This window comes from Podarcis raffonei, chromosome 10 (assembly GCF_027172205.1).
Source record: "Podarcis raffonei isolate rPodRaf1 chromosome 10, rPodRaf1.pri, whole genome shotgun sequence".
NCBI lineage: Eukaryota > Metazoa > Chordata > Lepidosauria > Squamata > Lacertidae > Podarcis > Podarcis raffonei.
The window spans coordinates 78,569,951-78,582,844 of record NC_070611.1 but is presented as its reverse complement, the minus strand read 5'-3'; the positions used below and the strand labels follow the sequence as shown (position 1 = coordinate 78,582,844).

General features: G+C 47.4%; 4 protein-coding genes across 8 annotated transcripts in view; 1 reads left to right on the top strand and 3 right to left on the bottom strand.

The window, feature by feature from the left end:
- LOC128422455 (zinc finger protein 431-like) overlaps window positions 1-7,904 on the bottom strand; it is a 70,362-nt gene extending 62,458 nt beyond the window's left edge. The window contains exon 1 of the mRNA XM_053406503.1: window positions 7,772-7,904. The gene's annotated coding sequence lies outside the window, so the exon portion shown is untranslated. The remainder of the gene's footprint in view (window positions 1-7,771) is intronic.
- LOC128422442 (zinc finger protein 665-like) overlaps window positions 1-12,894 on the top strand; it is a 352,200-nt gene that overhangs the window by 236,974 nt on the left and 102,332 nt on the right. The window lies entirely within an intron of this gene.
- The window catches only part of LOC128422457 (zinc finger protein 135-like), a 135,779-nt gene that overhangs the window by 115,589 nt on the left and 7,296 nt on the right, over window positions 1-12,894 (bottom strand). The gene's annotated exons all lie outside the window — the stretch shown is intronic.
- Window positions 3,237-6,451, bottom strand: LOC128422919 (zinc finger protein 709-like). Its single transcript, XM_053407535.1, has 2 exons — window positions 4,812-6,451; window positions 3,237-3,240 (listed from the first exon to the last, which is right to left on the bottom strand). Exons 1-2 carry the CDS (start codon window positions 6,449-6,451, stop codon window positions 3,237-3,239), a joined length of 1,644 nt encoding a protein of 547 aa, XP_053263510.1.

Below are 12,894 nucleotides of genomic sequence, written 5' to 3'. Positions count from 1 at the left end.
ACCTGGAGGCTGCAAAACTTAAAGCGCAGGAAGCTTGTGGGGCACTAATGAAATTCTGCCTCACGGTGGGTGGACACCTGTGCTGAAAATTAGAAGCTGAGCTGAGGGAAGTCTTTGGGGGAGGGGAGGGTGGGTTTGAGGGGGGAAGGCGGTAAATAATGAATATGATATGTTTGGATAAGTTGTTGAAATATATTTTTTTTAGAAAATAAAAGTATATAAAAGAGTTTACTCACATTCTGTTCACAGAAGGATCCCAGAAGGCAGACTTAGGTTACAAAATATATACACCTGGAATCTATCCCATAAGGAAATAGTTCCTTTGTTCTCTCTTGAAGCCAAGAGAGCATCTCAGGCTAAGGAGATGTTGCTTCTTCGAGGAATGGAGTCAGAGAGAGAGAGATGGCTGCCTCCCCTGTGCTATGTTGTTACCTGCACACCCACCTCTGGTCACATGTAGAGGAAGTTTGTCCCAGCCCAGGAGGAAACAGGATGTTCTGACTGGCTGGTCCAGACATCCCCTTTTATGTCCACTCTAGGAATGTTGTATTTGACTGCTCTGTGTTTCACACCCCACAGTTCAAACAAAGAGAGATTGCAAGGAGCTCCAAAAAGAGCTCTCCAAACGGAGTGGATGGGCTGTAATTACAGTTCATTGTCAATGAGATCAAAGTGATGCATGTTGGGACAAAAAACAACACCTGTTAATATCATGTACAGGCTCATGGGGTCTGAACAGGGTTTCCCTGTGTGCTCTAGGAGACCAGGGGAGGGGGAGCTGGTCGCAGCAGGGGGGGGTCTCCCTGGATGCTTCAGCTGACGGCCTCCTCTGGGTCTCCTGGCCCCCTCCTCTCCTCCCTCTGAGCCTGACCTGCCAAGTACTTCTCCCCTCCTTAAAATGCTGTTCAGTACTTCTTTCAAGGGTGCAATCAGGGTTCGATTTAGTTTTTGGATAATATTTTGCCGAAAATCCATCCTTGTCCTGGGTTTTTGATTCTTTTATTACTCGTTGGATTTCGCCTTCTTCTATTGGCTCTGCCTGACTTGACTATAAACAATGTTTACTTGGTTCCTGAACTGAAGTTCAATCTGCTGAGTGTTTCGCAGATTGCAAAGAAGGTTTCAAAAGAGTTGGGAAGTTCTCCTTTTGAGAAACTGTTCCATAGAAAACCTTCTGTTGCCCATTTCAAGGTTTTTGGGTCTCATGTGAGGACAGAAGCTCCAGGTGGAGTAAAGAATGCCAGAGGCATTTTTGTGGGGTATGAAAAGGGTCTCTACAGAGTAATTTTGTCTGAATCTGGTCAGGTGATTCTCACAAAATTTCTAGAGAGTGCTCCTGAACAGGAGAGAGTGATAGTACACACATTTCCCACAGAGGACGATTCAGATGATGATGATGATTTTACAGAGTACAGTGGTACTGAGAGTGACAGTGATAGCTCGGAGAGCTCAGTTGTCACAGTCATTGAGAAGAAATCTCACACAATGGATAGGCCTTCACAGGTGAAGGAAGAACCACTGTTTACTATTGGAACTGGTTCTCCAAAGAGTCCAGTGAGTCCAGTGAGCAGAGAAGATCAGCACCTCATACGTAGGTCTGAGAGAGTTACAAAGGGTGCACCTCCCAAGAGGTACTCAAAAGAGTTTGCTAACTTAGCTGTTGCATGTGTTGCTGTTGTACACAACCGAGGACAGGTTGGAGCTGTGTCTAAGTCAGAGACAAAGACACAACAGAGAGTTGCTAGCCAAGGTAATGCAGATGCACTCATTCCTTGGAAGCCAGACAACCAGAGAGGTACACTGGGGAAACCAGTGGCGGGGAGTTCCAAGGGTGGAACTGAAACAACAGGGGAATGTTATGTGTATAACAACTGTTTGTTTTCTTCTCTGGATCACGCTTTGCTTGCCGCAACACGCATTGATTCTTTTGGGGGAGGATGTTACAAAAAAGGAGCAATGCAGAAGCGAGCTCCAGGTGGCTGGGATGCAAAACAGGATGTTGATGTTATGGGACTGTACCGTGGGAACCAGGGGCGGTCTATTCAGTGCACTGAGCGCCGGATGTTAGCTCAGAGTGGCACATGACCCTGTACTGGAAGTACATGGGTGGAGTTATTCTCTCTCTGCAGTTGGGATGAGAGAGTACAGACATGATTTCTCTGTACTGCTGGAAAGACAGGAATAAAAGCATGTAAATATATTTCTGTCTGTCTCTTTCCCCTCCCTGGCAGTGGGAGGGGGAGGAATGGTGTGTTCTTCTTCACGTTGGGAAGAATCGCCGATTGGAGACCTCCCCTGGTCTTGCCGGGAGTCGCAGACAGGAGGTCAACAAGGATTCAAGCCGGGCACCTGGAGGGTGGCCAATTCCTCTGAACTTCGCTGGCTTTTGGTTTTTATTGGCTTGAATTCAACATCTTTCACTCTGCACCAACCAATACTCAGCTTTACTTAAGAATACTTTAGCATTTATGTAGCACATTTAAAGCATTACAAAATATAACACATATTATCTCAGTAATCTAAACAACGGCCCTGCAAGGCTGTCCAGTGTTATAATCCCCATGCATACGAAGAGTTGAGTTTGCAGGAAGAGGAGTTTGACTCACATCTCACACTTTGACTGTTACACTACATCATTCCTTGCCCTCCAGATCCTGAAAACAGCTCTGTGAGTTGTCAGAGGACTGCCCCCCATCCTATTCAAAACAAGGCAGCATGGGCAGTAAGCCCTCGTCAGCAACCATTGCCAGAGATGTCTGTATGGGGAACCGTGGGCTGAGCATAACACACGGAGGCAGCTCAGAGGCATCCCTGCTGGTCGCTCGCTCCAAGGGAGGTGACATCCTACCCCAGGCTCTTTCTGTGGGACTGTTTAGGGAGGCAGGAGAGGATAAATTCTTTTATGACATCCTTCCTAACTTGCGTTGGCAAGTTCTATAACTTAGCAGAGTTGTTAAACAATCCCTCTTTCAAATTACACAGCAGTTAGCTAGTTGCAGGCTCGTCTGAGCCTCACTATTTAGGATTCCTGGTAAGATCCCTTTTTCTATCCCTCCTAAAAGAATAGACACGACTATCTGATTAAAGTTAACATAAAACTAGTTTACTTACAATCATCCAGTTCACAATAAGATCCCTGAAGGCAGACTTAAGTTACATAACTCGATATATATCGACATGAACTATCCCATAAGGGAAATAATCTCAAGTGACTGCAACTGAGCAGTCACTTCTTCCTAACTTGTAGGAACACAAAAAGGAGAAGAAGAAGAGCAGAACATGGAGGCCGTGTGCTCCTCTGTCCAAGAACAGGCCACGCCTACATGAAGTGCCATGCAGAGGAAGTCTGTCCCCGCTCAGGAGGAACTAGCAAGTCTTCTCCTGAGTGACACAAGCATTCCCCAGCATGTGCCTTGTAGGAATGTTGCATTTGACTGCAATACAATTTTACACCCCACACCTTCACTACCCAATAATCATTTGCAAGCGTACTTCTTCCAAGGCTCAGTAGTTAAGATTCTGCACTTGAAAAACAAAACCCCTTAGATTGAAGCATCACCAGAGAAACTTCTTCATGTGCATCTCACACAACATTCTCATCTCCAGTTGGGATCACCTGAGACCTCAGAAAGAAATCATTGTTTTGGGGGGAGTGGCGTGGAACCATGCCTGAGTCAAAAGATTACAGAGCAAAGACAGCACCCTATTCACGTTTCATAAGAAATTGGTTTGTTCCCATGAATTTTACCAGTGAGCTTCTTAACAGAATTTCATATCCCCTTATAAAGTCATGTCCAGCGATACCTTCATGCCCAAGCAGTCTCCTGTCTCAGATGCAAGCAATCCCCTTGGCCAGCTACCACTGGACATCCTGCACCTTGTTTTCTTTTGCAAACCTCCCAGCCTCAGCAGTTCAAATTCCAGCCTACACATGCACTTATGCGCACACACTTGTCGGGAACATGTTGCCATATTTGATTATTATAATGTTTTACATATAAACACCAGAACTTCACATGTACCTCATGCTTTTAGGAATGATTTCCTGCTGAGTTCATTGCTCAGAGTGGACTCTGAGAGGAAGACGTCCCACACTCCATACATCTAAATGGGTTCTCCCATGTGAGAGTCCCTAGATATTCCTTAATCACTCCATTATAAATAAAGCACTTTTTGCAGTCTTTTCATTTAAACTGCTGCTCCTCTCTGAGTTTGTTGATGGTTTGAAGGGTTTCAACTCTTAAAGTTCTTCCTGTCCATGAGTCTGTTGATTTTGAACTTCCACTAAGAGTGAACCTATATCTACTTTCCTGATATTTATATGGTTTGTCTTTTGTGTGAGTTTGTTGACATAAATCAAGGGTTCCACTCTGACTGAAGCTCCTTCCACAGTCCATACCTTTAAATCGTTTCTCCCCTGTGTGTTGCTGATGTTTTCTTAGATTTCCACTTTGAATGAAGTATTTACTGTACTCCATACATTGAAATGGAGTCTGTTGATGTTTCCTAAGACATCCACTATTACTAAAACTCTTTTCACACTCCATACATTGAAATGGTTTCTCCCGTGTGTGTGTCCGTTGATGTGTTCTAAGCTTTTCATTATCACCAAAGGTCTTTCCACATTCCATACATTTAAATGGTTTCTTACCTATGTGAGTCTGTTGATGTATTCTCAGGTTTCCACTATCACTGAAGCTCTTTCCACACTCCACACATGTAAATGGTTTCTCTCCTGTATGAGTCCGTTGATGTGATCTAAGGCTTGTATTACACTGGAAACTCTTTCCACACTGTGAGTCTGTTGATGTTTTTTAAGTGTTCCACTATAACTGAAGCTCTTTCCACAATTTATGCATTTAAATGGTTTCTCCCCTGTGTGAGTCCATTGATGTTTTTTAAGGTCTGCATTCTGACTGAAGCTCTTTCCACATTCCATACATTTAAATGGTTTCACCCCTGTGTGAGTCTGTTGATGTCTTCTAAGGCTTCCACTATTACTAAAACTCTTTTCACACTCCATACATTGAAATGGTTTCTCCCCTGTGTGTGTCCGTTGATGTGTTCTAAGGCTTGTATTACAACGGAAACTCTTTCCACACTCTATACATTTATATGGTTTCTCCCCTGTGTGAGTCTGTTGATGGTATCTAAGGCTTCCACTAATACTATAGCTCTTTCCACAATTGATACATTTAAATGGTTTCTCCCCTGTGTGAATCCGTTGATGTTTTTTAAGGTCTGCATTCTGACTGAAGCTCTTTCCACACTCCATACATTTATATGGTTTCACCCCTGTGTGAGTCTGTTGATGTCTTCTAAGGCTTCCACTATTACTAAAACTCTTTTCACACTCCATACATTGAAATGGTTTCTCCCCTGTGTGTGTCCGTTGATGTGATCTAAGGCTTGTATTACAACGGAAACTCTTTCCACACTCTATACATTTATATGGTTTCTCCCCTGTGTGAGTCTGTTGATGTGATCTAAGGCTTCCACTATCACTAAAACTCTTTCCACACTCCATACATTGAAATGGTTTCTCCCCTGTGTGAGCCCGTTGATGTGATCTAAGGCTTCCACGATCACGAAAACACTTTCCACACTCCATACATTGAAATGGTTTCTCCCCTGTGTGAGCCCGTTGATGTGATTGAAGGCTTCCACTATCACGAAAACACCTTCCACACTCCATACATTTATATGGTTTCTCCCCTGTGTGAGTCCGTTGGTGTGATCTAAGCTCTCCACTCTGATTGAAGCTCTTTCCACACTCCATGCATGTAAATGGTTTCTCCCCTGTGTGAGTCCGTTGATGTCTTCTAAGGCTTCCATATTCACTAAAGCTCTTTCCACACTCCATACATAAATATGGTTTCTCCCCTGTGTGAGTCCGTTGATGTGATCTAAGCTTTCCACTATAACTGAAGCTCTTTCCACACTCCATGCATTTAAATGGTTTCTCCCCTGTGTGAGTCCGTTGATGGTTCCTAAGGCTTCCATTTTCATTAAAGCTCTTTCCACACTCCATGCATTTAAATGGTTTCTCCCCAGTGTGAGTCCGTTGATGTCTTCTAAGGTTTCCACTATCATTAAAGCTCTTTCCACACTCCATACATTCATATGGTTTCTCCCCTGTGTGAGTCCGTTGATGTGATCTAAGGCTTGCACTGAAACTGAAGCACTTCCCACACTGCACACATTTAAATGGTTTCTCCCCTGTGTGAGTCCGTTGATGTGATCTAAAGCTTCCATTATCACTAAAGCTCTTTCCACACTCAATACATTTAAATAGTTTCTCCCCTGTGTGAGTCCGTTTGTGCAATTTAAGGTTTACACTCTGACTGAAGTTCTTCCCACACTCCCTGCACTTAAAAGATTTTCTCTCTTTGTGAGTCCGCTGGTGTGTTCTAAGTTTTGCATTGAAAGAGAAGCTCCTTCCGCACTCCATACTTTTAAATGGGTTGTTTCCTTTTTGTGTTCGTTGATGTGAACTATGTGTGCTCATTCAGTGAAGCATATTCCACATTTCACACATTTTAATGGCTATTCCTAATGAAACGAAAGGTGCCCTGTCCCCTGCAATTCTGTCTTCTCCATCACCTTTTTCAGAGTGGGCAGAAAGGAAATCCTGTTTGGGTTTCAGGAAAGAGAACATAGGGGGGAAAAGGACACATCAACCGCCATTAGCACCTTCTCTTATTTCAACATCTCCTACATTCTCCTATGTCCTACCGATATTCCCAATTTTTAGGAAATGTAAATGGTATGATGTCAAATGGTAGTAATGCATCAACAACCTTTCATAATCCTAACTCATCTTTAATAACAGTGCATGACCTTGGAATACTGTTGTCCTGTGGGAAATCCTTTGAAATCAAGTGGTTGACCCCGTTTCCACCTCAATCTCTTAATGAATCACCTGCACAGTGCCATTGGCCTCAGGAGGTCCATACGGACGATTATGTGAGACCCAGGTCTACATCTTTTCCAGGGACTGTGGTCTGGGTCAGTCAGAGAACTAGTGACAAGTCTTGGTGCTTGGGGTCAGCTGAATGGGTGCTCAGGGAAGCTCCTGTTCTTGGAGATGGACCTCTGTCTACATGCCTCACATTGCATGGAGAGAGCAGGAGAAGCAGAAGGAAAGCAGCTGGCACATGGGAATCCCAGGTGGAAACACCCACCCCAATGGTTCTTTATAATGATGATGTGCTGCCTGATCCTGTGCTTGTCTTCTGACAGAGGACTATCCTAATCTGGTACTGAAAAGCAAGATATTCAAGGCAAGGACATAACTGTAGTTAATGGTAGGTAGCCATATTAGTCTGACACAGTTGAAGTAAAAAAGTAAAAAAATAGTCCAGTAGCACCTTAGGGACCAACTAAGTTTGTTCTAGCTTTCGTGTGCATGCACACTTCTTCATATAGTGATGGGTAGTGGGAGATGGTAGTAGGAGTACCCTTCTGAGAAAAAAACCCACCACACACTCCCACGATATACAAGGGTCTGGTGACATCTGTGTCAGTGTATCTGAAGAAGTGTGCATGCAGACGAAAGCTTATACTCAGGACAATCTTAGTTGGTCTCTAAGGTGCTACTGGACTATTTTTTAATTTTTTATTTCAACTGCGTCAGACCAACACGGCTCCCTACCTGCATCTAGATGTCATGGGCTGTTGGGGTGCAGTAATTCCTTGGGTGGGGGACATGTCCTGCACCTCCTGGGGTCATTTTTCCACCCCTGGTCCCCACCCTGCACTCAGCTCTCACCTGTGGCTTCCAGAAGCTGTCAGCATGCAACAGGGGTTCAAGCAACGGCTTCAACCGGCCGGCTAAACCAGGTGAGGAAAGCTGATGGGTCTCAAATCCTTGGGGGGCTGGGGAATTCTGCTGCACTTGAAGTCAAGCCCTGGTGGATGGAGAGGAGGAGAACAACCGTGATTCCCACAGTCCAGAAGGCAGATTCTGCCCGTGCGGAAGAGGAACGTGAAGGGCAGGTGGGGCACGTCCACCTGGAGGCTTGTTATCTAGTCCCAGGGTTACTCTGACATTGAATTATATGTAAATTGCAGTATTGAAATGCGCCTGCTCCCACTTCCTATTCTGATATTACTCTACTCTGCTTGTCTGTGTCTTACTTGAGTGCTGTTTTGGAATGCTAAGTCAGGGTTTTACTGTGAGTTACATTTTTGCTAATTTTGGGTCCTGTTATGCTTATCTGTCTTCAGTAATAAATTTATCAGCTGAATTATTTTCTTTCTGCCTCTGAATGTTTTCTCCTACTCTGCTAACTATACATTGATCATTATGGAGGACCAAGATCTGCAACCTAAAGCCCTCAACAGCCTCGGCCCTGTGGACCTGAAGGAGCATCTTGACCCCCATCGTTCAGTCCGGACAGGGAGGTCCGCCTCCGAGGGTCTTCTGCTGGTTCCCTTGCTGTTAGAAGTGAAGTTCCAGGGAACCAGGCAGAGGGCCTCCTGCCCCATGGAATGCCCTCCCTTCCGAGGGCAAGGAAGTAGGCAACCATCTGACATTTAGAAGACAGCTGTATCAGGAGGTTTGTAATGTTTGATGTTTTACTGTCTTGTATATGTACTGTAGGGACGCGGGTGGCATTGTGGGTTAAACCACAGAGCCTAGTTCTTGCCGATCAGAAGGTCAGCGGTTCGAATCCCCGTGACGGGGTGAGCTCCTGTTGCTTGGTCCCTGCTCCTGCCATCATAGCAGTTCGAAAGCACGTCAAAGTGCAAGTAGATGAATAGGTACCGCTCTGGCGGGAAGGTAAACGGCGTTTCCGTGCGCTGCTCTGGTTTGCCAGAAGCGGCTTACTCATGCTGGCCACATGACCTGGAAGCTGCACACCGGCTCCCTTGGTCAATAAAGCGAGATGAGCGCTGCAACCTCAGAGTCATCCACGACTGGACCTAACGGTCAGGGGTCCCTTTACCTTTACCTATATGTACTGTTAAGCTGCCCAGAGTGGCTGGGGGGAAAGATGAATACTATAACTTTTACAGTGGTGCTTCGTGTTACAGACGTTTCAGGTTACAGACTCTCCTAACCCAGAAATAGTACCTTGGGTTAAGAACTTTGCTTCAGGATGAGAACAGAAATCGCACGACAGCAGCAGGAGGCCCCATTAGCTAAAGTGGTACCACAGGTTAAGAACAGTTTCAGGTTAAGAACGGACCTCTAGAACGAATTCAGTTCTTAATCCGAGGTACCACTGTACTATTATTATTATTATTATTATTATCATGTGATTTATTTATTTTTCAGTTTTTGTAGATTTTTGTAATTTGTACTGCCATATCAGCTCACGAAATGTTATGGGTGGAGAAAATCACAGGGTTGCCATAAACTACAATCCCACCCACAAACTCTCATTCACATACAGTCTGTAAATTTGGGGATGTCACACACCTCACCTGTGCTAATACTGGCAGTCTTTGGCCTGCACAGGCACACCTGGTGTGTAGAGCCTCCAGTCACAGGCACTGTCTATCATGAAAATGGGTCCTTTGACTGGGAAGATTCATGCAGTCACTGTCATCGGATGCTGAAGGATTGTATCTCAGCTTGTCAGTCACTCTGACATTGCCTAGAAAGAATAAGAGGAACAGAAATGCTTTTGAGGTGCAACTTCTGTATCAATCCTGAGCGCCATTCCATGGACTCTGCACCCCTGTTTCTGATGACAGGTGTACATTATCCTCACCCTCAGTGGAAAAGACAATAAAGATGGAAGCCTGAGGGAGAGGAAAAGGTTTCTGGCTGCTTCCTGGGTGGGATTGCGGAAACCAAGAGCCGCTTCTGAGAAGGCCTCTCCCCTCCCCTCTTCCTCTGGGGATTTCCTCTCCTCTCGAGGGGAACAATGGTTGGACTGGGCAGAATGGCTGTGTCTGGACAGGGCAGGGGCTTATGGGGTGGGAAGAGGATGGAGGTTGGAGGAAGGAAGGGGTGGGGACACACGACCCTCCACTTTCCAGGGATCCTTCTCTGGTCGCCTTGAAGGGGGGTGTCGATTGCTGGGCGGGAGGGAGAAACCAAGGCGGCCCCTCCGGAGATTCCCCGAGGAAGCCACGAGGGAGACGCCCCCCCAAGACTGGTCTTCCTATCGCCCTCCCCCCCCCGCCAATGCTGCGCTTCCCTGACTCTGGAATGCCCCCTCCCTTCTCCCCCCACTTCCATGACCCCCCCTCTTTCTCCCGGAGTCTCCCCTGCATCCAGACGCCCCCTTGGCTCACCCCTCGCCAGGCGCGACCCATCTCTCCGCCCCTATTGCCCCCCCCAAGACGAGCCGGGGAAAGACGGGGGGGGTCTCTATCCTGGCTTCTCTCCGCGCCCCAGGGATGCCTGCGCGGGGGGAACGGGACCAGGGAGTCCTCGTGGGTGGGCGCCCCATCTCCGCCCCTTCGCTGCACGCGTGCCGGGATCCCGGCCCCACGGAAGGCGCTTGGGGGAGCTGGCCGGGTCTCTGGGTCCTTTTCTCCCCTCTCCGCCCCCCCCCGCGACCCCTTTACCTCTTTGTCCTCGCTCCCGATTCTCCTTTCCTGCAACATCCACGGGGGGGGGTCCCCTGCCTCCTCCCTCCCCTTTCCGAAAGCGCCCCCCCAGATCTACGGGGCAGAGCAGCAATCCGGAGTGGAAGCTCCACTTCCGGGAGAAGCAGGCAGGTTGGGAGGGGGTCTCCCCCCCCCCCATTCCCGGAGCAGAAGCCGGATTGGAGGAGGAGGAGGAGGAGGAGGAGGAGGAGGAGGAGGAGGAGCAATGTATTGGGGGAGGGATTTGGGATGGTGGGGGCGGGGTGAGAGGAGGATGTGCCGGGAGGGGAGGGAAATAATTGAGAGGGGGGAGGAAGGTTTACCCCTCCCCTCTTCCTTCTGGGATCAGGAGAGCGGGGGAGGGGCTGATCCCGGAGATCCAGCTGCCAAGTGGGTCCCGTCCCGCCTACAAGGTTTGCATTGCAACACCCTCCCCTCCCCCACCCCACGAGCTTAGATCCCTCCGTGTTTTAGGTCTTTGCGCTGTTCAAACCAGGAATGGGGGGGCAGCTAAATGACTCCCCCCAAATCCCAGCTCTGACTAAGGCCAGGACAAGGACCGTGGACACAGGCCCTCGTCCATGCACAGCAGCCAAGAGGCTCAGCAAAGCAGCCTATAGAATTGGAGCCAGAAGCGGATTCCATGTGTTAAGGGAGAAATCTGAGGGATCCCCTGGACAAGAAACAAGGAGACCAGCCAGGAAGAGCAGAGCAAAAGAGCAGCCAGTAGGCTTGGTCTTGATTGAAGACTGTCGCCACAGGACTCCCACCTGCCCCCAGGTGGAACAAGATGGAAGCTCCGAACAAAAGACCCCAACTTTTATTAGCTGCTAATCCCCCATGCTACACCCCCAGGACTACATCATGACCACATCATTGACACATCACAAAGAGGAGGGGTTCAGGGAGGAGAAGAAGAGTTTGGATTTGGTATCCTGCTTTATCACTCCCCTTCAGGAGTCTCAAAGCGGCTAACATTCTCCTTTCCCTTCCTCCCCCCCAACAAACACTCTGTGAGGTGAGTGGGGCTGAGAGACCTCAGAGACGTGTGACTTCTCTGAAGGAGGAGGAGTTGTGGTGGTAACCTGAGGGTCTTCTCACCTGTCCGGTTCCTTCTTTCCCCTCCCCCATGATTACATTCCTGAGGACAAAGGGGAGTTCACTGTTTTCTGCCCCCGGAGGGAAGGGCTGGTCACTGTCCTGTGTTTCAGTCCGTACTGAATCCACTTCCATATGCAGGTCCTTTGTGAGTGGAATGATCTTCTGTCCAGGACCATCAAGGTTGGCATGCCAACTGGGTAGGGCACGCTGCGGACAGGTTGGCTGCCTTGTGCCAAGTCTCCCCCCTTTGATAGTCCTTCACTCATGGTGCAAAATAAAAGTGGAACGGTGCAGATCCGATGTACGGCTGATTTTCTATGAATTTATAACAGAAGCAGTGCGTATGTCGTGTGAGATTTTGACCAGCTTCGGCCCATCTGAAGCTGATACAGGCTCGGTCGTCACACAGCAGAAGTATAAGCAGGTAATGTGCCACATGCTGACTTTATTTACAAGCTATGCTGAGAGCATACAAACATGCATCCTGCCTCTGTGAGAGCAGAGAAGCAACTCTCTCGACACAAAGAAACCGAGAGAACAGTGAAAAACAGGAAACCAGTGTACGTCACATCCAGTCTCCCATTCCCGTGGGAACCCAACAGTAACTCTGACTGTGGAATGCAAAACAATGTCTTGTGACTGCAGTTGCTGCTCAGTGAGGGAAATAGAAACCAACATGTCGTGTGTGAGTGTGAGTGTGAGTGTGTTGTGTTTGTACAAACTGAGTGATTGGGGGGGGGTTCCTGCCACATATGAATCCCAACCCCAAAGAAGGGCAGTGCAAAGAATGCGCCAATTACCACACAATTGCGCTCATTTCACAGGCTAGCAAGGTTATGCTTAAGATGCTACAAGGCAGGCTTAAGCAGTATGTGGACCGAGAACTCCCAGAAGTGCAAGCTGGATTTCGAAGGGGCAGAGGAACCAGAGACCAAATTGCAAACATGCGCTGGATTATGGAGACTACAGAACATCCTTTGACTGTGTTGGGCACAGCAAACTATGGCGAGTTCTTAAAGAAATGGGAGTGCCTGATCACCTCATCTGTCTCCTGAGAAATCTCTATGTGGAACAAGAAGGAGGACGGTATATTGTCCCCTTGCTTATTTAACGTAAATGCAGAATTCATCATGCAAAAGGCTGGGCTGGATGAATCCTGTAATAAAAAATGTAAGGTCTTTTATTCGAACCAATCCTGCCTCCGCATGATAGAATTGCAAATCTGGCAATGCAAAACCTCCTCTC

Excerpts from the sequence above, each read along its gene's own strand:
- LOC128422919 (XM_053407535.1), bottom strand. The coding sequence starts at position 6,451 with ATGGAGTGCGGAAGGAGCTTCTCTTTCAATGCAAAACTTAGAACACAC.